The sequence below is a fragment of the Diplotaxodon limnothrissa genome, linkage group LG7 (assembly GCF_057381915.1).
Source record: "Diplotaxodon limnothrissa isolate DT_005_m linkage group LG7, D_limnothrissa_male_GT1.1, whole genome shotgun sequence".
Classification (NCBI taxonomy): Eukaryota; Metazoa; Chordata; class Actinopteri; order Cichliformes; family Cichlidae; genus Diplotaxodon; species Diplotaxodon limnothrissa.
In genome coordinates, this window is record NC_140602.1 from 61,529,983 (window position 1) to 61,556,025 (window position 26,043).

Sequence of the window (26,043 nt, forward strand, 5' to 3'; positions counted from 1 at the left end):
GTGTGTGTGTGTGTGTGTGTGTGTGTGTGTAAGCAGGCTACTACAGGGGTACAGCCCAAAATCAATCAATATGGAAGTCAGTTTCAAGGAGAAAAGGACTTTCTTCCTCTTTCAACGATAATGAGGTTCAGTGAACAGCGAGATAAAGGCAAACATAGCCCCAAACAAAGCACACACCTCATCAACACATCTACACACTCTCTGTCTGCAGCGCCACACTCTTTCAATCCTTCACTCTAAACATACTTCAAACAGATGAGGTCAGAGTCAGATTGAGATAAAGCGAAAATGGCTGTTCCGTCCACCCCACCTCTCCACTCTCTTATATAATTCATCTACATACAGCGTGCAGCCGTCTGTGGAGCTGAAATATTAATACAAATGAGCCCAAGAGCCAAACCACACACCACTGAGCTTGATTGTATTTGCACATACTCGTAAAAAAGAGTCGCAACTTAACTGCACAGCAAAACACAAGACATCTTCAAAGATATGTAAGATTCAAATAGCTCTCTCTCTGCTTTGGGATGAGAGGAAGTGGAAACGGGACACAGAAAAGCATAGATGATGGGAGCGACTAAAAGAGAATAAGAGAGGAGAACAAAGTGCTTTGACTCTTCAGTCCCTACGGCTGCTGACAGGCTTCATCTGTAATGTAATGTTGATCTATCTATTGTTGCTGTGCCAACTGAGGCTGGGGCTCGTTATTGATTATTATAGGGTGAAAAGAGAAGCTGAGGAAATAGAGCGGGACAGCTCTGCTGAGTTGACACTTTTAAACACTGTCACACATTGTCACACACTCAGCCTTTGTCTCACTCACACACCCTGTGCCCTTATAGACTGTCATGTACCTGTGCTCATATCGGGGCAGCAGTGCCCCTCCTGTCCTGTTACTGAATGTGACTCTTACAAACCCGAGGAACAGCGTTAGTGAGGGAATGTCTCTGCTGACTTTCACACGCTGTCTCCAAATCGTGTCAGCTGCCAGCAGTGTGTCAGCACTGTACCAGTGTGCAGGGTGGAGCTGGAAAATTACTGCTCCAACTCTGTGGGGATGTGACAGGTCAAACTCAGCGCTGCAGCTAGTGGCGTGGTTTATCTCAGTTTATCTGGATTATCTCAATTATTTGCCTGCAGCTTCAAGTTGTGTACTGGTCTTGATTGATTGCAACAAAATTCAAACAAACAGCGCAGACAGCACTGTAATGTGCAAATTGTCCCACAAGGGCAAAACCTTGCAGAGCTCTACTAATAAAGCTGTCGATCAGAGAGTGAGAGAGAGAGACTATGAGTCTGGAATATGGTTTGAAGCGTTTGTGTAAAAGTAAACATGGATCCTTATTCACTGAATTTAATTTTCATAGAAAATAGGTCTACCCAGCCTGTGGACAAAAACACTTCAAATGTAGCACAAAAAATTGCAAACTGAATAACCCTGAAGACAACACCCTCTAAATTTGCATGGAATCATGTAAATATTTTTAAAAAGGTGAACCTACTAGCTATATATTCAACTACCAACACCTCTGGTATTCCCCTTTTACTACAGTGTGGGGATCATTATATCATATGAAGCTGCTAGGTACCTTGAACCAAATAATAAACAAATATATGCACTTTCCTTTGCCTACTTATGCCATAAATTAATTAAAAATGTTATTTAGTGCATTTTAAAATTATGATTAGGACTTATGTTCATGCTGCTGGATGAAATGACTTTAGACTCTAGAGAAAGACCAGTCAGGCCAGTTAATTCCACATGCACTACGCGGACAAAAGTGTTGGGCTCCAGCACTTTATCTTTGAATTCAGGCGTTTTCTAGCCCATTGCCACAGCTGTATCAAAAACCAAGTGCAGTCTGCCTGCACAAACACTTGTGAAAGACCTGAGCGTTGTAAAGAGCTCACTGAAATTCAAGTGTAGGACTGTAATACTATGCCCTCATTGTAACAAATCAGTGCGGGACATTTAATCCCTCCTAGATATCCCATATAAAGCAGCGTCTCCTACTTCCAAACCTGCTCTGACATTAACATCAGCACAAAAACTGTGTGCTCAGTGCTTCATGACATCAGATTCTGTAGCAGACATGAAGAATGTGATGTAATGCTTTTGTCCATTTATTATAACTCCAGTCTTTTTACTACACTCGACTAATTACTTCAATCACCAGCTCCCAGTCTGAAGCTCATAGCTACTGGACAGCTTCAAGCTTCTCAGCTGACTCTTAAAAAAGAGGATTAATAAGCTATAATATCAGTAGCCAGCAAACCTAATGCAGCATTTATGTGCTATGGAGACAAAACTTTCCGTTTGGAATCAGTGGAGACCAATGACTGTAGAAAACAGGGTTTTATCAATGTAAGGGTCATTTACCTTACATTATAAAGCATCGTCAGGTAACTGTTGTTGTGAATTGGCACTATAACAATAGCACTGACATGAATTGAACCAAACAGAAGAGCAAACAGAAGAGTGAATATGTAACAAAGTATCCAAAGGTGGCACAAAATGGGATGTTAGATGAATATTATTATTGTAATAAATCTGCTATCTGTTTAAATACTTCAGATACTGAAAGAGTGTTTATATATCAGTTTCCTGTTTGAAAAAGTCCTTAAGTGACCAAAAATAATAAATAATTAAGTTATTTTTTTAACTGATATGAAAAAGATCCTCATTCAAATTCAAATTTTCATTGAATCAGTGTTTAAAGAAGTTTTAGCAGGAAAAAGGAAAAGTTCTGTTAATCACTTAACTAGACTGCAGTCTTTTAAATTATTTCTGCCCCATAAGCTTTATTTTGTGCTTGCATATTGGCATGACTCACTTGGCAACAAGATGAAAAAGAGACATTGTTGATGCTGTAGTTACATCTACTGACTACTTTACAGTTTAAAAATAATAGCTGTTAAAGTATTGACTGACATCTGCCAGGAAGGCTCGAAGGACCCATGTCTTACAGGATTTCAAGCACAACTGAGTACAAAAGGGAAATATTCTTTACTTCATGTGCATAAGCTTTCTTCTTACACATTTCATCCAGCAGCATGAAGATGCTTCTGGGGATGCTTGCCCTCCTGCTCATTATGGTGTTATGAGTTCATTTTGAATATTATCCCCTTTTGCAGCAAATAGTTAAAGAAATATATAAGAGTCCATTTTTCCCTCCAAGCCTCATTCCGCTAATAGGATCTGTGGTCTTGCTTTGCACACAAGACTGGCCATTAATGAAAATCCCCCTTTTTTTTCCAGAATTTGCATTTGTTATGGGGGCTAATCACCGCTGGCTGGAGGTGGTGTGGGAAATGTGATTAGTGTGTGAGTTCTAATTAAGTCTGTGAAGCCTCACGCGCTGACAGACAGGCTCGGGGAGCTGCACGCTGGGAAGGAGAACACACACACGTATGCCTTTCCCCTGCATACAGAAATGCGTGAGCTCGCATGTATGCATTGCAACAGATTAAACACACACATGGGATCTGAGATGAATGATGATACAATGGCGAAAAAGTCAATCTGCTCACTATCTGCATCTCTCTCCCCGCTCTCTCACACACATACACACACACTCATCAGCCTACTGCAGTGCCCAAGACGTCCTATCACACAGCTACATCAAGCTTGGAAGCACATACGCTGGGACGCTGAGTCAGATGTACACTGTCGGTGGCAGTGCGCCCCCAGTGGTCGTGTAGCACCTACCGCTCCTGCGCCGAGGTTAAAAAGCGGCGGGCGGCGCACTGGGGCCACAGTGTGGGGCGTGTTTGAAGAAGACACAGAAAAGTTAGTAGCGGATTTTTGTCGCGTCTGACTTGCAGCAGCATCGGTCGAGAGCATCATGGCAAACAAAGCTCAGCAGCCTCCTCACCTGCACCTGGCCGAGGTCACCGCGTCCCAGTTCCTCGACATTTGGAAACATTTCGACAGTGATGGTAGGATTTTATTTCCCCTCCTTAGAAATTAAAAGTTTATTTTTAACTCTAAATTAATGAAATATTAAATGATAGGCTGATTAGATACAACTGGTGTGTGAAGTCATCGATTTAATGACTGATGGAAAATGCGAAGAAAAGGTTGGAAATGCTTTTCAGCCTAAAACCGTTAAGCTTAGCAAAAAAAAAAAAAGATTTTCGCGCAAAAGTTAGATTGTGCAGGCAGAACGACACTTAAGAGATGTGAAAGATTAAAAAAATTAAAAGAAGAAGAGGAAGAAGAAGAAGAAATTGAAATTCTTATGAGCCATCTTTGCAGCTCACAAAGTGAGATTTTAAGAATATGGGACTGTTTTTCATTTGGTCCCGAAGCTGTGGTCTATTCTTTGTCTTCGTCGTTTGCCTGTTTGATGGATAAAGCAGCTCAAAGGAGACATTTTCTGGTTAGATCATGTTTAACAACTTCAGAATAGATTTTTTTTTTAAATCAAGAAATACATTTTGGTTGCATGGATTTACAATGAATCTATTTATAGTCACAGTTATAGTTACGCACGGTTTTACGTTTTTGGTTCTCTGATAAATCTATCAATCTAAATGGTAGGTAAACTAACACCATGTGAAAGTCATTAAAGCGCAATTCTGGTGCATGCTGCACAGAGAAGTGCGCCGCTTTTTAGAAATGAAGGCATTTCATTTAAACGCCTGTGTTAAGTGAAATTTTGCAGTCAGCAACTTGTGCTTCCATTGGTCCTTAAACTGCATTCATCTGTGAGCGATGCTGCTTCCACTGAGCTGTATCCGATCACAGCTGATGGACTGATGAACGTGCCATTCCTGAAAACTTCAAAATTGTTACTGACAATTTATTTTCCCATTAATATCCAACATACGCCCTTACGCATTTTTTGTCATCAAATGACTCAGTGCTGTCTTACCTTCTTGTCTCAGTGCTCTTTATATCACTCTTTGTCTGTGTGTGGATGTCTCTATGACAAATTCATCAGCATGTCACCACAGTAGTGAAAGTTTTATAAGCCTGATTAGAGATGCTTTCATTCCATTTGAAGGTCTGCAGACTCCTCAGCAGATTGAAGGCTTTCTGCAAACTGATGGATAGACTATACAGCAGTCTGATAAGAAGACCATCAGTTGCTGCCTGTAAAACCTATAAATTATTATTTTATAGGTTTTTAGAGTCTTTTTTAGATTTTAAAATAGAGTCACGGTGTGCTTTAATGTGCCACATAACTGGGATCTAATATCAAACTGACAATATTACGAACCCTGTTGAAAATAGTAGTCAGGATCTGTCATCTCATTCACTTTTTCATGAATCTCTGGCAGTGATGTAAACATGATGAGGCTACAACTGGCCATTATTTTAAAAATATACAGTCTACTTCTCCAAGATGTCCATATCACACCTGCAGATGAGGCAAGTGTGCCACACCTATTTGCTTTAAACACATCCTCCCGAGAGTTTATTGTCACCATGATGTGTTTTGATGCTGGCACACTTGCTGAACTGCTTTCCATAGGGAAATCAAGGTGGAGGGACATTTCGGGTGGGGCAGAGAGGTTCCACAGCTGAGCTCCTCCATATGAGCCGCTGTGCAGAGAAGGTTGTTATGGCTCTTATTGCTCATCATGGTTTCAGCGTATGGATATTAGTCCAACCACCCAGGTACTTAAGTTCTTAAGCGGTGGTATTTTGCATATTTTGCTCTGCAGTGAGCCACTTTGCAAATCAAATTTAACCAGTACGCTTCCACAGATTTGGCTACTGAGTCTGATTTCTGCACTCATTAATGGGAGTGTCTTCTGGCTCAGCAGAAAGAAACGAGAGCTAATTTGTTTCTTCAGGTTGAGTAAATATCTCTGAGTTCGAGATAAAAATACATGAGAGGCGATGCACCTAGAGATGATGAAACCACATATTCCCCTGGTTGGCCCAGGATCAAATCTCATCTGGATTGCGTCTCTTGCAGCTCCTCTGCTCAAGCGTCCCTCTCATCTTTCCCTGCTGTCTCCTTCGAGCCTTTTCAATTCAGTCACTTCAAAGCTGGAAAAGGAAACAACTGCAGTTTCGTTTGCTAATTATAGCAGATTTGCTGTCAATTATTTCTTATTGACCTGGATAAAAACAATTTGGAACACTAAGCAGAATCTACTTCCTGAATTGACCCAGCTGTGAGCTCAACACAAAATATTTGAATAGACAGGGCTCCACTTTCCTTTGAAAGGCAAATGCACTTTATATAAGCTTTAAATATGCACTTAGTTGGCACAACTGGCCCCTTTGAGAGTTTTTCCCGGTCGGGGTTGGATTATAGAATAAATAACCAGAAGTAAAATCACTTTACCAGCTTGTCCCAATGGTCTAGTGATGCATTAAATGTTTACTAGTGATGAAAAAGTGTTTATTTGGGTCTAAAGTGGTTTTTGTGAACCTTTTACAGTATCTGGGTGCTAGGTACAAACTTTAAGTGCGTGTGCAGAAATACAAAAGTACAAGTTGGCAGGAATGTTCTCATTGCGCTGTGCAAAGTATATATTTGACATTTGAGCAAAATTATCTGGGAGTAAGGTGAAATCAGCCATAAAATGTAGCTGCTGGCAATGATGCACATTCACATACTGCTATTTGGTCTAAATGTCTACACTGGAATTGGGACACTTCAATACAATCCGTACATACTGACGTTAGTCAGCAGCACACACAGCATTTCATACCTTAAACATACTGTTGTTATTTAAAGGCTGCTTGAAACAGAACTTGCTTATCCTGCTTTTGAATAAACAGAGTGTGAAAGCATTAACAGATGGTGGTTTGCACAAATGAATGGGTCTATTGCTGCATCTATTGAGCATATGAGCGCATCCCCAAACAATCATTTCATATATCTGTTTTTATTACATTTTTATGCCATTCGTGTTGTAGTTAATCACATCATACTTACTCTGTTTAATTACCAAGCGGGCCATTTCTCTCTACAGTGCTAAATGTCAAATAAGAGGCACAGGAGGGAGGCTCGACAGCAACAGAGCATTTCACTGTCCCACATTTTCATTAAAACAGCAGAGTTTGTATTCATGAGTTTTGATAACATCACTGAGGAATGCACACGCACGCACACACAATTTCCTTGGATAAAAGATGTTGTGAGTTTAGTTGAATAGAGAGAAGGAGTTAGATTGAAAATGACAGAGGGAGAAAAAGAGAGACAGAAAGTTAGAGAGAGGCGGAAGGAAGTGGATGGCATAATAATCTTTGTTAGCGTTTAATGAGGCAGCACTGCCTTCCAGGGTTTTATTGAAGCAGCTAGTCACATCGTTTGGAGCCATCTGTCCGGCCATTCAGCAGGAGTGTTGAAAGAATATTGGCACCGGTTCACATACTACCTGGGTGAAGCGGGCACCCTCATTTGTCCTCCGAATAGGAACTGTCAGGGCAACAGAACAACAGGAACAAGAATAAAATAGGATGAGAGAAAAATGAAAATCAACTCTGTGGCCACCGCAAGATAAATTTGTCATTAAAGAATCAAAAAAGTGTGATTGACACGATCACAGATTAAGCGCCGCCTGGCAAAAAATGACACTCATGCCATCAGTCATTATGACAGCTTGTCAAAATGACTGGTGGCACACAGCAAACCAAGGTTAAGATATTTTCTAAAGGATTGTAGAAAGCCACACTGTTCTTGGCAAAATATCACTTTCAGAGTTTAAGTTATCTCAAATAAAAAAGCATATATAGGCTAGAACTATATCTAAATTAACCATTTATTTTCGTCTGCTTAATATCTGCCAGATTGCCACTGAATGCAGTATTGATCACTACTGAATAACCGAAGTGGCCCATGAATCATCACCTTGAATATCAAAGAAAAGTTATTTCCCATATATAGCCTCTCCTGGCATCCAATCTTGTGAACACAAAGTCTTTTGAAGAGTGATCACTGTGGCAGTCAATAATGAAATCTTTTAGAAGGAGAGGAAGAGAGTTACTGTTGAAAGGCTCGTGTTTGAATCAATACCAGGGCAAACCCAGGCCACGTTGGGATCTGTTTGACACTGTGACCGTGTCTCTGTTTGGGAACTTTTTGCACATCAGCATTACTGGTAAAAAATAAAAAAACAGAAAAACAATGCCATTTGTGATGTTGCATTAACATGCAATTATGGTCTCTCTGTTCCAAGGTAATGGATACATCGAGGGGAAGGAGCTGGAGAACTTCTTCAAGGAGTTGGAGATGGCTCGGAGAGGAGCGGGGGTGGTGAGTTCAGGGGCCAGGAATTAATCACATATCTCCACACTGACAACTCAGGCTTCACTTATGTTGAGTAAAATTGTTTCCTAGGACCCTACAAATCCTACATTCAGAGAAAAGATGAAGGAGTTCATGCAGAAGTTCGACAAGAACAAAGATGGACGAATTGAGATGTCAGAGGTAAGGCCTCAGAGGACCTCTTTATTTTATAGATTTTATTTAACAGAACAGCTCGACTGCCTGGGAAATATGCATTTTTGCTTTCTTTCCCTGATTTGGATGAAAAGATTGATACAAAACGTTTATATGGAGCTTCACAGTTTAGCTTGGCATAAAGATTAGAAACAGCTAGGCTCCACCAAAGATTGGTTTGACTTTTTGAGAAATATACCATCACAACCTGGACTCAGATATGCAGCAGAAAATGGATAGATGTATGGGTTTTTTCACATTCTTTACAATGATTAAGATAGAAGATCATTGCTCCCACATAAAACAAAAAGAAGTCGTTTATCTTAGCCTAGCTTAAAGATATAACTACCAGTAATGCAAAGAGGGTGGGTACCCACTTACAAGAAGAAGACAATGAGAACCTAGACTGTCCAATAATGAACGACTGTCAGCTCGGACGACAGGATGATTTCACATTCTCTTTTTTGACAAATTTACTGTAAATAGCCAAACACTGACTACGCTGACAGTTAGCTTAACTTAGCATAGAGTGCATGAGTAATTACTGGTCACTTAAATAGGATACACTAATCAGCCACAACATTTAAACCACCTACACAATATTATGCAGGTCTCCCTTCTGATGCCTAAAATGTTTAACCCAGAAAACCGAGGCCACAGAATCTCCATGAGTGTCCAGTGGTTTCTAGCACGGAATCATTTTGGTGTTGTGGCTCAGCTAGGTGGGGCTTCTTGTGAATTCTCGATCACAGTGGGCTCTGGGAATTTTGGAGCCAAGAAATTTTGGTGCCAAGTTAACAGCTCAAGGAGCTGTTCCTTGAACCATTCCTGAATAGTTTCTGTGGTGTGGTGGAGCACATTGTTCTGCTGGCAGTGGCTGCTGCTGACTGGGAGCGCCATATGGAGCGTTGCTTGGTTTGCAACAATGTTTAGTTGACTACTACTTGGCAAAGTAACATACGCATGCAGCACTTCTTGGACCCAGGGCCCAAAGTTTCCCAGCAGAACATTTCATTGTAATGACATAATTAATGTTTCTTGCTTCACCTGTCATTTTTTTTTCAGTATGTAAAAATTCCGAAAACAACAATTTGTGGCGTTACATTTACATTGCATGTTTATTGTGATCACTTTTAGGCCTATTTCATGTGATCTTTTGAATTTTTAACTGATCTGGGAAACCTTTAGTTCAGATAGCACTGCCACAGTCAAAGGAGGATTGTTATTTCCAGTCATTTACATTTGGCAGAATGACTTTCTTGTGGAAGCTCACTGCCCTTACATGTGCAGACATGGAAAGCTGGGGGCAAGAAGCTCACATGACACACCGTATATGAGTCTTGTGCATTGGATATCAGACCATAAACAGACTGCAAAATAAAGGTGAAGGTTTTCTGCTCATTGTGAGTGATGAGAAAAGGTTCAAAAAGAGAGCTCAGATAACTCAGAGATCCAAAAATAAAGACCCCAGAAGTCTGGTCAATATTTAACTGCTTGCATAAATGCGGTCTTCGTGATGTTCTCTATGGACCATCAGTTTGGGATATTGGTTTTCCTCGATTTGACCACTTTCACAGTGATTTGACAAAGCTGTGAGAAATAGGGCTTCTGCAATATCAATAATCCACTGCTGCCAGAGAAGTAAATGAGTGTGCAGTCCACTTGGTTGTGTGAACATGCAGTTTATAGTCTTTGTCTGAACAGCTAAAAATATGTATTTTAATAAATATTTCTAACTTAGGCATAGTTGTGCTTCTGAGGTTGTGGCTCTCTATTATTTATGCTGAGTTGCCCATTTGAGGCCTTGCAGACAAAAAGCTTCCCCAGTCTCTCCCAGAATATCAACTGTACCATCTTGTGTTCTTACCACTCCCATTTCCCTGTCACTTTTCCTAGCTGGCCCAGATTCTTCCAACTGAAGAGAACTTCTTGCTCTGCTTCAGACAGTTTGTCAGCTCCAGCGCTGAGTTTATGGCGGTAAGAGTGTGTTCCTGAGAATATCTCTCATATATTTTTTTCATAAGAACCTGCCACTCCTCTTGACCAACTTAATTATTTGATCTCTTCTTTAAGGCACTTTTGAACTTTTTGCACAGGAGGTTCTTGTTCACCGTTAACATTGGCCAGGGCGTACTTACTTCACTCAACCATAAAGTTATAGGCCAGAGTCAGTCAGCCTCAGAGGGCTTTAGTAACTGGAAAAAGCTTTAGTAACTTCATGGTGAAAACCATGCCCAACAGGAAGGAAAACTATCACCCCCACAGTATGCAACTGAAATGCTAACAAAATTGAGCCGTAAAAGGCTAATACTAACTGTGGATTATTTTCTGGAGACACTTAAAAATAATAAACATACAACTTTTGCTTATCTTACAGAAACATATGAAGACATTGGATATTTGTCTTATCAGTGATGATGCTTGCTGCATCCCCATTCCTCCTGCTAATAGCATCTATTTAATTCAATTCAATTCAGTTTTATTTATATAGCGCCAAATCACAACAACAGTCGCCTCAAGGAACTTTATATTGTAAGGCAGACCCTACAATAATACATACAGAGAAAAAAAAACAATCATATGACCCCTGTGAGCAAGTACTTTCGCGACAGTGGGAAGGAAAAACTCCCTTTTAACAGGAAGAAACCTCCAGCAGAACCATCCATGGTGGGGTTGGGGCAGCCATCTGTCGCACCTGGCAGGGATGAGGAACTCTTGAGGAACCCAAGGGTGTAACTTCTGGCAGAACCATCTCATGTCTTATAGTCACAATCGATGTGTTTCTCCTGAAAAACTGCATTTTTTATTCAAAGTTCCTAAAAAAAATACTTCTTGCTTCCTTTTTGCTAACAGATAGAATTAACAGGAGGCACTTTCACACAGTCGAAATTCAATAGAGACCAGAAACAGAAATCAACATTTACCCAAATTTGTGGGAAACTTTTGTCTCACATTATTAAATGGTTAAGTGGAAAGTGGAGAAACTCTGCTACCATTTATACTAAACATTTTCTGAAGTTTAAGTGGCACTTTGAATTTTGGATAATAGGTGAAGAGAAGTAGCAAAAAAACCCTCGAGACCGATATAGATTTATATCCTGAAAGGTAGCAGAAACAGAAAATAATCTATTCTACCAAATATCTCAAGAAGATGAGACAAAATGGCAGATTTCATGTTAGATCTGCTAAATGGAAAAAATGAAGCCAATTAGAAACCAATTACATGTGAGGAAGAGGCTGTCCTTGTCTCTTGTGTCATATTGAGAAGGAATAATGAAATGAGAGAAGGGAAACGAATGAAAGAGAAGGTGTGCAAAGAGAGAAGGATACAAAGGGCAAACGAGCGAAAGCAGGAGCAGAGGAGACGTAAATGAAATGTCGATGGGAAGTTGAGAGCCAAAGTTTGAGAGCATAAAACAAGAGAGGGGAGATTAATCAGTCTTTGCTGAAGGGTGCAGGGAGGAGGAAGGGGGCAGAGACGTTTTTAAAGGGTTAGAATGAGGAAGCGGAGCCTTCTATTTTCAGAGTCATATATAATGGATAACACCACTGTAGCTCCTCTCTGCAGAACCCAGAGGAGGAGAGGAGGAGCAGAGAGAGGGGAGGAGAAGGAGGAGAACAAGAAGGGGGAAGGCCATCCATCTTTGATAAGGAGCCCTTCTCTGGACAGGGACAGCTGCTAGATTAAAACATTCATTAAAATGACTTTCTCTCCCCTCTTTCCTCTCTTTGTCCACTGTTGCCCTTTGCTCTGTATGTGGGCAAATAGGATTGTATTGAAAACTGTATGATTACAGTGATGGTCCAGGCATTTGTGGTCGGCTGCTCTGGAATGATTTCTGCTGTGCACCAGAGAAAAAAGGCAAACCCTTGGCATAGTCAAAGAGTAAGCTGGGAGTTGATCAGAGAGGATTTATTCAAGGGGAAAGAATGTAAATCACTCTGGAGACGAGCTTCTCTGTGCTTTTGAGCTGAGAAAACGCTTTCAATCGATTGCTTCAGTTTGTTTCGTTGATTTCTTTTTAGGCATGGAGGCGATATGATACAGATCGCAGTGGCTACATTGAAGCAAATGAACTGAAGGTAAATTCTCAACAACATTAAATCAAATGTTAAGAAGCACTGACACATGTTTATTCATTTGATCATATGTGACCAGTAACATGCAGTGTCTCATTTATTACAAATATTGCTTTAACCTGTTGTCATACTTATTTTATGCATTTTCTTCTCTTTTCTCCCCCTACACACATTCATTTGCACATCAACACACACAATAACAGAGCACACCCCCTAAAATGTAATTATCAAATATTATGAACTAGGAAACTGCACATGTCCCGAAAATCTTTAATCTCTGTATTTTCTTACACCTTTCATTCCAACATTTTATTGACATTTTAAATATATACAATATATCTTTATGTGTACGCATACTTGTATGTATATTTCAATTTTGCGTTACACCTGCATGCTTTGTTTTTGGTATCAAATAAATCAAAGGGGGAAAAAAATTTGTGTCATTATCATAGACTGTATAGCAAAGATGGGCGTACCTAGCGTAACCCATTGTTTATGGAGTCTGGTTTTAGGCTTTGATTTTGGGATTATGGCTAGTTTTTAAACAGTCTATTAATGCTTTTTTGTTTTTTGTTTTCAAAGCTCGTAGCAACCAAATTTGGCTAACAAACCCCAAATACAAAGTTATGAGCTGATGCTAGCTTCATTATCAAGGTGCTTTTAGAGTATCACTCTTCAAAATTGCATCACAATCCAATTTAAAGAAACAATATAATTACATTTAAAACTGTTTCAAAAAGCAGCAGCACCATGAGCACAGTTTAAAATAATGAGAAATCCTGTTCAGTCACCTGAATTAACTTGAGTAAATAGCTAACAGCTACAGCCTGTCAGTATAAACATCTCTAACAAGATGAACTTTGATTTACCTGCATATATTTTGACAAAATTCATCTTTGTATAGTTTTGATCAAGGGGAAATAAGCTAAGAGACCAAAACAGTTTTTGATCAAACTGACTCACTTTTGGAGCCAGCCTCAAGTGGCCACAAGAGGAACTACAGCTTTTGGCTTAATTTTTTTTAAAGAAAAGGATACAGCCCTCGTTCTTGCACACTCACTGTGTCAAGGCTGAATGGCCGGTGAGTGGTGTGGACCCAAACGCAGACAAAACGAGGCGTGAAATGTGAATAACCAAAAGGGGAGCTGTTTCATATAGGCTGAACAGAGTAACGAAAAGGCTGAAGTGAGCTAAACTATAACTAAACCTGACAAAGAACGAATGACAACTCACACCATGAATACAGAACAGGGTAACGAGGGAAGAGGAAACACAAGGGGAAGACAGCTGGAGTGAATAAACATAATGGCACAGGATGAAGCAAAACCGAACACACTGAACACAGGATGCGACACTGTCAGAGTAAACAGGAAACATTACAAGTACGCAGCTTCACATAGGACCAGGAGGAAAGAACAGACAGGAGACCAAGACAGACAGGGGGAGGCAAAGGAAGGTGACACAAAAAGGGAAACACGGAAACAATTAAGGAAGACGAGACACAGAGGGAGAGAGAGAGAGACGAGACAGGTTGGGGAAAACATACATGACTGCACATGACAGACAGGGGAGAATGGAATGAAACATCAGGAGGGCACATGTAAACAGAAAAGGGAGACAAAACACAAAGACGTGACTTGGACCTGGGGAACAAGGAAATGAGACACAGAGAGAGGAGAGACGTAGATGACATGACAGACATAGAGGACACAGAGGAGAGACCAAGACACAAGGGGAACCTAACAGACAAGAAACTAAACTGGGAATACAAGGAACTCAGAACATAGAATAAACTCAAGACTAACCAATGAACCTTAAATCACCATAAAGCATATTCACCAAAACACAGGAAATTCAAAACGCTGGGTCAAATGGCCCAGAAGCTCGAACCGCCATCAGTTATTAATAATCAGTTTAGCATACATTTAGGAAGCAAACATAGGTACTGTTTGCCCAGCACATAACTTTAAATACCTGATAGAAGTAGAAATGTCACATTCATTTATGTTTTTCTTATAACTGAATGTGGCATTCTTTTGAGACGTATAAATTGTTTGCCACTGAATATTTTCAGTGTGTCATCTGTGAGCATATGGATGAGCCTTTTGACTCAGGAGAGATAAATGTCTGCTTCACAGGAAATTCCCCACTGACCTCAAGTGTTTTCTTTTTCTTTTTTATGTAGCGAGGATTCAGATACAAAAAAAGCTTTACTGATTACACAAAGGTTAGTCATTAAAACCCTTCTAGGAAATGTTTTGTCAAATTATATAAAGGAAAGTGCACCACAGTGGCAAGCTGCGGATTAATTGGGGTCAGTGATTACTCGTTGTATACAGATTTGGCTGCTCGGGTAATTGTGGGAATAAGATCTCTTCCAGCTGACCAGGTGCAGATGAGTTACTCAGGTGTGGCTTTTTGAAAGCTTTAGAAAAAGTGCAGATGAGATCTCAGGAAGCAGACATGTGTCTCACCACATAATTGTGAGCAGGCGCGGAAAATATTGACTCAAGTAGCACATAACTGATACCTTTGGTCTAATGCTACTGGAGTACTTTATTTATAGAAGATGTTATACTGTGCTAAGTTCAGAAGGAATTGTAGTGTTTGCTGCTCTACATGTACTCTTCAATTCTAATTTCAAAACAAAACACCAGATAAACCAATAAATCAAAATATAATTTAATAATTCAGTGTCTCGTTTTTTTTCTTCCTTTTTTGTCCCGTTTTTGTCATTTCTTTCTCTTATTCTTGCATTTCTCTCCATACCTAATTTTCACATTTTTTCTTTGTCAAATATGGTAAAGAAAAAAACCCAGCCAGCCCAAACTTCAACACTCATGAATATAACTTTATTTTGCAAGTTTATGTTTTTTTGATATGTTAGGGTTATATTCTCCAGGGCTTATTGCAGATGTTTTGAGTGTTTTAAGTTTTTCAGATTGTTAGCATATGTTAAGTAAATGTAAATGCATCTTCATCTAAGATCTCTGTATTTGTTTTCTGGACATTTTGCCTCAGCTTAATGAAAGACCAGGCACAGCCGCTGGCTCCTTTTACTAATCCATGGGTGCTTTTCATTATGCCTCTTCGCTTCAGTCTCTCGTGTCTCTTTCTCGCTTCCTAGCTCCTCCTGGATATAAGAGAGAGATGAAAGGAAGAGATATAAAGGCGGAGGAGCTAAAGCTGCTGAATGCTTAGTTTTAGTTTAATTTCATGTCACGGCATTTGATAAAATTCTTCCATATAGGATGCGCATATGTTTAATTGCAAAAGCTTTTCCAAAAGCCTTCTCTCCAGTCACTCCTCATCACCCAGACTTGCATTTTAGGGCACTGCAAGATCCTCCATGATGGGCAATGATTTTTGGTTCATGGGAGGAGAGAGAATACAAGGAAGCACAAGTTAGCATAATGAAAAGCACCCTGTGTGTCTCTGTCCTCAGGGCTTTCTGTCAGACCTGCTGGAGAAAGCTAACAGACACTACGACGAGCAGAAGCTGCAGGAGTACACACAGACCATAGTAAGACTTGCTCTCTTGCACATTCGAACGCTCAATCACACAAGCTCAGTTTAACTGGACAAACTTTACACTGGACAAACAAAAAGCTGACAATCTTTAGAAGTTGCTTCACTTGAAGAAAACTAAACTGTATACATTTCTGATAAAAGGCAAATGTCTAGCAATTTGTGGAGGTACTCATTGGCCTGTTATAGTGGTGGCTGCAGCCCTGTGCGGCTCACTGGTTGTGACCCATCATGTCCTGCAGGTTGTGAGACTGCAGCCCAGATGTGCTAACATCTGCTTCTTCCTGGAAGCCCCAGAGCTGAGCTGACCTAATTTTCTGAAGCAGTTTCTTCATAGACAAATTTATTGTTACTTCATCTAGTGCAGAGGGACATATTAGAGATAAAGCAAAAAACAGAGGCTGAGATTAATGTAAAGAATGAGTCATTTTAATCAGCATACTGCTATGATGCAGGCAGTGTTGCTAATTTATGAAAAGTAAGGTGTAAACTAATGACTAAAATTAGTCTTGTAATGAAAAGGAAATAATACAGTACTGCCAGCAACAACGGGCATTATACCCATGCATGATCTCTACTTGTGCAATCAGATTCACACATCGCTGTTCACATCTGTGTCACCTTCAGTCTCCAAAGAATCAAGCTGACCAAATGTTCTTAGATTTTATGCACACACTTATTACATTTAGTTATGACATATGTACAGTCCAAATTTTGACCTCCAAAAGGGTCCAGGAAAAACACCAAACCTTCAATGGTGACATATTTTCCTCCTGTCTTGTTACTCAGAACAAATTAGACCACAGACATGTTGTCAAATGCATCCCACGCTACCTCTCGAAGTAGTTTGAGTGATCCGTCAGTTGTTTTTTGGGTTAATTGTTCAGCCAATAAAAATGCTCATCACTATTTGCATAGACCATAGTGGCATCAAGATGCCTTATTGCATGTGACAACAGTGCAAAACTTCTAGGCATTTTTTACTGTGTGTAGGTTTTCATTTAATAAATAATTTAACACTCTTCGATGTAAAAGAGTGGGTAAGTCTCCATTTTATTATTCTTTTCCTCCAGTGTAACTCTCTTCTAAACCTTCTGACTTATTGTATAAGGAAAACCTGCCATACTGGCTGAAAAACTGAAGCAAGGTTTATAGACCGCTGCTTTTAGTGTTCCTCTGTTAGACATGTAGTATTAAGGAGGAAAAAAAGAAGTGGTGAATATATCATAAATTTATGGCTACTCCTTCGGCGTCTCAGCCAATGAAATGCACGGAACCACGTGTACCTTTACTTTGACAGAGTATACCTATAAAAAGCTTCCTTTCACTTTCTCCTCTGTTCTACTTCTGCTTTGTAGCTCAAGATGTTTGATCTGAATGGAGATGGGAAGCTGGGCCTGTCAGAGATGGCAAGGTAATATGTAATTTTGCTTGTTTTTGCTCATTGTGTAAATGTTGAAGCACACTGCCCGCTGATGCTCATTCACTGTCAAAGAACGTGAATAATTTAACAACTATTGTGTCCACTAATGAAGTCCTTCTCTGCCGCAGGCTTCTTCCTGTACAGGAGAATTTCCTGCTGAAATTCCAGGTAGGGGACAAACATGGGGCTGAAATAAAAGCAAAACAGAAATGATATATTATACTCGGAGAACGCCACTGAATTACATAATACACTGTAACCATTTTATAAATTTATGATTCATAGTCCTGTTTTTGATGATGGTTAAAGTAGATATTCATTGACTCTTCAAGAGTAGCTTTGTATAATTCACAGTTTAAAATAATCCTTATATGTATTATAGTGGATCTTACTGCTTCATATCAATTCATCCACTGTCTGAAAGAAGCTGTTGTAGCACCTCCCACTTGAAGCCAACTTTCATCTGATTGGCTGCCCCTCATAACCAACGGGGTGGAAAAGGCTGTGGGCAGGGCTTCTCTGCTTAGAGACAGAGCTGTGTGCCAGACCATATTAGAGATATCCATCCTCAGCTGACATACAGAGTCAGATGTAGAGAAGACTTCTGTGTGAAATCAAGCTTGAGGTTTTGGCTAACAGCAATTAGTTGACTATAAACTGCCCTCCTTATTTGAAAATTTCACCATGTTTCATATGAGCATAAACCACAGCAGTGTTGGTCAAGTTACTTGAAAAAAGTAATCAGTAACTAATTACTGATTACTTCCCCAAAAAAGTAATCCCGTTACTTTATTTTCAAAAGTAATTAATTACTTAGTTACTTAGTTACTTTTTAAAAACACGATTTACAACCTGAATAGGTAATAAAGCAATAGATCTTTCAGCCCAATTCTACTTTTTCTGCATAATCCATCAGAAAAAGTAGAATCATAATCAAATGGAAACGTCTCTTTTTAAAACTTGTTTTATTAGTTTTAATCTTTTAACTTTATGCATCAAGCAAAAATTAAATTATATGCACCATATTATAAAAATATCAGTTAAAGAATCCGCGAGTTTCTCTGTGAGTTTCCCATTACGTCGTAGCGCACTCGGTGCTTGCTCGGAAGTTTAGGGGGTTTTTTCGCTGTAAAAAGAAGTTTTCTTCCCACGCACAACGGACACTAATGTCACTTTTTATGGAATCAAACTCAAAGTAAGGTCAGTACTTCCACACTTTAAATGCTGAATGCTCATACTCTCTCCCGCACTCGATATATGATCCATTGTTGATCTGCACACAGCTATTGTCACAAATGTCTTACTCGCTTACGTCACTGTCATGAGACATTCTCGCAAAGAAATCATGGTTTTAGTAACGCAGTAACACATCGTTTTTATGGGAAAGTAACGGTAATCTAATTACCATTTTTGCAATAGTAATCCCTTACTTTACTTGTTACTTGAAAAAAGTAATCGGATTACAGTAATGCGTTACTTGTAACGCGTGCCCATCTCTGCACCACAGTAGGAGTTCATAAGTGACAGAAAACAAAGTATACTGGGTCTGAGTTAGTTGCACATATACATGTCTTTATTGATTTTTTGTAGTCTTGTAATTAAAGTGAAACCTTGTGTTTACAGGGTGTCAAGCTGACTTCTGAGCAGTTCAATGCCATCTTCACATACTATGACAAGGTAGGTGACATGTTATCAAAAGTGGTAAACTGAAATTCAATAAATGTGATTTTTTTTAAAGAAAAATCAAAAAAGAAAAAGAACCAAGACTGTGATGAAACTATTTGGCCTTCTTTTATTTAATCAAAAAACAGGTTTGATTTTTTATTTTTATTTTTAATGACTGATAATAATTGTGGGTTGTGGGGCATGTTTTCCAGTCTCAGAAGGATATGTCAGAAAAAGTTTCAGAACAACTGCTTTAGTGTACTTTGGCAAGAATGGATTCTTTGATCTGTCTTTCTGCAACGTTGGGAGCTCTCCCGGGGATTTCCTCCATGTGTTCTGAGCTAGATTGGCATCTGCAACAACAACACACGAGAACCTCATCATATCTAGTTATTTTGTTAGCGACAGCTCCGTCTCCCATGAGTCTTCCCTATGGGGAAACGTTTAAGGCTTCAGGCTGTTGTTACATGCTCGTGAAATCATTGTGAAAATAATTAATGGTTAGTCCACACAAAGACAGACAGAAAAACAGAATGGAAGTGTGTCTGAATAAGGGTGGGACTCTTTACAGTGTAAAAACACGCCAGCTTGAGTCAAGCTGTCTGGGTGACTCAGTGCTGTTTGTTTAGGAGATCCCTTTTTGTTAAAATCATGAATATGTAAATTCTGTCTTTTACCTTGGGCACTCTTCATTTACCTAGGGAAATGAGTCAGACTTGGCACACCTGTCCTTTTGTAAACAGCCCAGGGTGGCTGAGCAGTGGTTTGGTTAATGGGCATATTTTCCACATTAGCAGTAGAACGGTGGGGAGGGACTATGGTACAAGACGGGAGAGAGCAGCGCTCTGTGCATCTGTTATATCATTTTTCTTGTTTATGGTATCGTGTGCGTTTTGCACAGCTGAGGGACCAGCCATAATCTAAGTAGCTATAAGAAGGCTGACTCAGTTTTTTGCAGAAATAAACAATTCAGTTTGATGTAATACAGCGCTGGTGCCTTTTAGCCCAGTTGTTAGCATTACCTTAATGTTCAAAATGCTTTTCATTTTCCCCCGATTTATATTAGTGATGAAATAGAGTAGTGAAAGTAAATTAATTACAGTAAATTAAAGTATGCGCCTTACTGCTTTTTCAGCAACAGTGATTCAACTGCTGCCTGAAATTCATCCCCTTTGTAACCAAAAGATGGGCAATATCCTAATGTGAACTACATGAAACTACAAAATGCAAAACTTTGAAATGTAGCATGTATATTATAATTGCTTCATGTCTTCTATCCTATGACAGAACAGCTACACTGCTCACGTGCAGCCTTGCACACACGAGAAGACAGGATGCAGACACTCAGGGACTTTTTAGGTCAATAACAAAAAAATAAAAATTGGAAATAGTTTTCTGTGCCCTGCTGTAGCAACAAGTAGAAGGGCTGCAAAATGCCCGTTTATCTACTAAGTTCACTTTGAAGCACAAGGCCACACCATGTAAGTCCATGACCTTAAATCATGTCAGTGCACTGACGTTGTGATTAGAAAAAGAATAAAAACAAACAGCTATTCATGTTTTCAACCTCTGTGTTTTTGTGCTCTCTTTTTGTCCCATACTAAGTAGTATGGTTGGCAAATTTGTATAGAGCCGTCCATGGCAGCGATGGGAGGGGGGGGGTTGGAGGTTGCGTGCGTATTCATGACTTGAGTCAGACTGAAGGCTTGCACTCTCTTCACTCTCTCTAGTTCACTAGTAGAGGACAGGGTGGAATGTTTAATTATAGATTAGCCACTGCCGTCCATTCATGTAGTCCCCCCTCTGCATATGGAGCACTTGCATTTATGTGTGTAATTAGTTTCATCATTTTGTTATGAGCTCAAGCCCCTGCAGCAGAAACACAGGCATCTGCCGAGTGGCTGGGCAAAGTGTGGCCGGTCAGCTGAACACTAACGTGGCTCACAGTGCCATGGCCCCACACTGTGCAAGACTTGAAAATGTCTGAAAAGCAAGATGGCGTGGAGTGGAAGACAGACTGGCTCATACCTGATGTTGCTCTGCTTTCCCATAGCGCTGCAGAGTGCAGAGTCTTTTATCCTTAAAGGGAAAATAAATAGAATTTACACTTTATTCCCAAGATCTAGGACACTTCAGTCTGGCTTTGTGAACATCAAAGAGCATCTCCCAGAGTTAAAAAAATATATAAGTAAATTGGCAAGACACTCAGCTCTGAAGTCATCTTGAGACCGAGCCTAGATGAACAGAACATGTTTTGTGCCATTTGCCAAGGGAAAATGTCCAATAATTTGGGCTTATTTTCTGGCCCTAAACTCTCTAAACACGGCTGTGAGACATAGCTCATTAATTAGCAAGGGGGCTCCGTATTAACTTAGCAACTAACCCCATACACAGAGTTTTGAATGGGAAGTCTTTTTTAAATGATTTGCTGATTGCTGCCACAAAATACTGAATGAATGAAGTCGAGCAGCAGCAAATGAATCAAAACATTGTTGACAAAAGGCTGCCTTTAAAGAATGAATTACACGAAGGGAATGAAAATATATATGTGACATCTATATTTTCAAAAGCTGTGGTAAAATTTGGTACAGTATCATTATTATTAACGGTAATTACTTGCCTCCATTATGATTGTTTGTAAGTGAAAATTACAATCATGATGTTTTTGGTGACTCCTTCCAGGATGGAAATGGCTACATCGATGAGCAGGAGCTGGACGCTTTGCTACGAGACCTTTACCAAACAAACAAGAAGGTAAGACGGGTGTTCACTCAAGGTGATCAGACCTACAGCCTGCTAGTGCATACTGAAAAGAGCGCAATGGGGAGGTTTAAAAGATCCTATGATGTATGGTTTGGAGACAGGGGCACTAATAAAAAGAGAGGAGGCTGATCTGGAGGTGGCAGAGTTGAAGATGTTAAGAATTTTATTGGAGTGACTAAGATGTGCATGATTCATGAGAAAGAGTTGGAAAGGCAAGGCTGATTTGGACATGTGCAGAGGAGGGATAGTGGATAAGCTGGAGAAAGGATGTTGAATATAGAGCTGCCAGGAAGGAGGAAAAAAGTAAAACCTAAAAGGAGGTTCATGGATGTAGTATGTAGATGTAGATATGCAGAGGGTTGGTGTGAGAGATGCTAAGGATTGGGAAAGCAGATGATTTGCTGTGGTGACCCCTAAAGGGAGCAGCTGAAAGAAGAAGATTGGCGGATACTAAGATAAGCATATGTGTATGCACTAGAGATGGCACGATACCACTTTTTTATGTCCGATACCGATACCGATATCATAAATTTGGATATCTGCCGATACCGATATGAATCCGATAGTGTTTTTTAATCAACAAAACTGTTTTTTAAAATATCTTGCTGCATTTTGCAAGTCTGCAAGTTCATACTCAAGTTTAAAACAACAACTACACTAAAGCTATTCTGTTATACCTGTATACAAAAAAAATATTTCATAGTTCAGCAATACTGATCAATCTAATAAACTTAGACCTACACCATCCTCCCTATTCTGGTATTTTAAAGAGTACTTAGCGTAAATATTAAGCAACCTAACTAATAGGGTTCCAACTCCCAGCAACAACAAAATTAAATAAATAAAAAATAGGGAACCACCCCTCACGCGCCACCTCATGATGCTTAATCGACGTAATCAACCTTAATTTGATGCAGTGTGAAAAAAAATGCACAGAAATCAATTATTTTTCAAGAAATATTAAATAGATTCAACATCTTTCTTCAACAAAATTGCAGACTGCACAGATGGTACCTTCCCAAAGTAAAAAGTACTATAGCTTACTAGGGTATATATATTAGACTTAATAGTCACTATGTACAGTAATTGACTTCTATTCATTTTACATCAAATTAAAACTTTGGGTGTCAGATAATTATTTATTAAAAGCTAGACATTTTAAATGAGAATAAGAAAGAAAAGTATGTCTTTGTGCCCCCTTTTCCCAGTTAATGCCCTATCGGCCCCCCTGGCTAAACTTTGCTAGATCCGCCCCTGCACAGTTACCAGCCGTCAGCTACGTAGAAAAAGATCCTGGTGTAGAAATTAATATTAAATAAATTCTAACAACAGCTTATCAAGCTTAAACGTGCTGCTGTTGTTCAGCCGCTGGTTTCCTCTTTCTGGCGCAAAGTGGACCAAAAACAAACGAGAGACAGACTCGCGACAGAAAAGCCGATCAGCTGATTTAAGCAGTTTCACGATTGAAGTAGCAGCCGGAGAGCGAGAGGCAGTCGCTTGTTAAGCTTAACGCAGGAATGCTTTACAAACATTCAGAGATGGACTTACACACTTGCTTTACTTCTCTCGGGGATAACTTTGTCGGAGATGAAATGCCAGGTTGCTAGCGAAGCTCCACATGCTATCCAGACCACCGACAGGTCCTGCATGCCACAGCTGCTCTATCACGTGATGCATACGTTCTGAGGTGAGTTACGGCGTGTTGCAAGTTTTGTGAGGTGCTTTCGTGATATTTAATGGATCGGATTACATTTTTTATTTTTCTCCGATATCCGATCCAGTAATTTAGGTCAGTATCGGACCGATACCGATACCTAATATCGGATCGGTCCATCTCTAGTATGCACCACATGTGGCTTGCCTTTGAACTCCTTAGTTTTTATTTTGGGTTCTTCAATCCAACGTGTTTGCGGTCTAAAAAGGTATTTTAAACAGAGCATTCTGCTAGTCCATGGTATGCCTGGTGCTGATTTAAGGGTAATAATAGTTTATCGCCTCCCTCAACGATGTATTTATTAGGCTAATTAGAAGTGAGCGTATATTACTTTTTGGCTGACATCACAGTAAGGCATACATTAAATCAAACTAAATGTGGGTGGCACAGTGGTGCAGTGGTTAGTATTAATGTCTTAGAATTAAAAAATCCCTTCCTAAGCTGAACCTCTTGGTTGGCTTAAGCCTTTTTGTGCAGAGTTTGAATGTGCTGCCTGTGTCTGCGTGGACTTCTATCAAAACTGAGCACAGACTAAGGATGAGAATGTGGTAGTCCCGTGGAATACACCAGCGACTAGCAACCTGTCCAGGGTGAGACAGAAAAGTTTCAAGATCTTACTTAGTGCATTTAGTATTCTAGCAAAATGAACTGCACATAACTGGAACATTTATAGTCTACAGAGTGTCTCAGCTCTTTTTAGCAAAAGGGCTGTATATCCATACAAAGCCTAGTAGGTCTTTCCTTCAACATTAGCTACCAAAGCTGTTTAAAGCACTCTTTGGAAAGATAAACACTTGAATTCAAGCCCAACAGAACCCCATTTAAATTATCCTGAGATATGTAGATTTTTTCTCCCCCTCGCCAGCAGTACTACAGAGTGATGTTTTGATGAGTGAGTGGCCATATGCTGAGCTCCGGCAAGCAAATGTGGATACTCTAAAAACTGGTCTTTGTAATATATTACAGAAATGCTCCATAAACAAAATGTTTTAGTGAGGAAAAAAGATGATTGCAATCATAAGTTCTTATGCTTAAAATACAACTCGGAATACTTTTCACTATTTTGTTCCAAACCTTTTAACTTCAAAGAGATAGAACAATCAAAACAAAAGAACTTGCCTTGGATTTACTTTTCTGTCATTCAGGTTTCTAGTCAGAAACATAATAACATTTTTTAGTTTCCTCAATATCTTGAAAATAATCAAAACCTAATGCTGGGAGGAGAGTAGGAGAATATTCATCAAAATGAGCTATAGGATCATAACATGTTGCTTTTTGGCCTCCTCAGTGTATCATATCACCCTGTCTCTCATTCAGGAGGTGGACCCCACAAATCTGTCGGGCTACAAGCAGAGCATCATGAGCCTATCTGACGGAGGGAAGCTCTACCGTGGCGAGTTGGAAATTGTCCTCTGCAGGGAGCCAATTGTGTGACTCTTCCTTCTTTCTGTTCGCATATCATCATTTGCTCTGCCTGCCCCACCCTCTTCCCCTAGACCACATCCACTTCCATCTGAGTGGCAACATATGTATATCAGGTGCATGTGCCAGACACCTCCCGCCCCAATCATTACCTAAGCCCCTCCCCTCTCTCAAAGTAACAGGTTCAGATTGAATGATAAGTGCACTGTCAGCACCAACAGCTCTTCTTCTCTAAACCTTGTTTTGTTTTTTGCTACCTTACCTCTAATAATCATGACCCATCTGAATCCCTGTAGCTCTCTCTAGTAACCCTCCCACATCTTCCATTTCTGACCTCATCCCTGCCCATGCTGTGCGTGACTTGCAACTGACCAAAAGTCTCCCTAATGCCACCAAAATGCCCTGATGATAACTGCTATACCTTAACCCCAGCTTTACTGACCCCTTCGTTCCCTTGCTTTTTCAACTTTGAATTAGATACAATATAGTCAAAGAAAACTGCAGACAGATGTGTTTGAATTGATTGCATTTATAATCTGTGATGGAGCTGATATTAATTTTCCATCTCTGTTTTTCCTGAAACTATCTTGTTCAATTAAAACTCTTGTGTATCATTGCCATGAAAGGATTTTGGTTTTCAGTGTTTGTTTTTTGGCTGATACTGTCAATTGAAAATATTAATAAAATATCTTAAGATAAAATCATCTTTGACATGATTTTGTGTGAGTGACTGAGAGTGGTACAATACCATGCAGACCTCCCCTTGCCTATTTCAGCTATGCAGTGTTTCGCTATTCTGTCAGTTGCTTGATACATCCTGTAGTGGTGACCTTTTGCGTACCAGCTTGGCCATTTTTATCAAGGACTCCCAGCTTTTCCTGCTCCCCCACCTTCAATCCGCAAGCCGAAGTGTAAGAAGGATTAACGATGGTTGCAAATCCCAACAAGAGTGAGACGGTGTGCAATTTAAGGCTTTAGTGAAGTTACTTTGGAGACATTCAAAAACTGGAATCAGTTGATGTTAGCCTGCAGTATTAGGC

At 39.8% G+C, this 26,043-nt stretch overlaps 1 protein-coding gene across 2 annotated transcripts; it reads left to right on the forward strand.

The window, feature by feature from the left end:
• Window positions 1-3,845: 3,845 nt before the first annotated feature.
• On the forward strand, window positions 3,846-25,015 carry calb2a (calbindin 2a). Of its 2 annotated transcripts, none has more exons than XM_085358603.1 (11): window positions 3,846-3,939; window positions 8,146-8,222; window positions 8,307-8,396; window positions 10,305-10,385; window positions 12,435-12,491; window positions 15,934-16,011; window positions 17,375-17,430; window positions 17,568-17,607; window positions 19,063-19,116; window positions 21,787-21,858; window positions 24,899-25,015. In XM_085358603.1, exons 1-11 carry the CDS (start codon window positions 3,846-3,848, stop codon window positions 25,013-25,015), a joined length of 816 nt encoding a protein of 271 aa, XP_085214729.1. The 2 variants fall into 2 exon arrangements, with proteins under 2 accessions (XP_085214729.1, XP_085214730.1); XM_085358604.1 differs by having other exon boundaries at window positions 24,902-25,015.
• The last annotated feature ends 1,028 nt before the right edge of the window (window positions 25,016-26,043 follow it).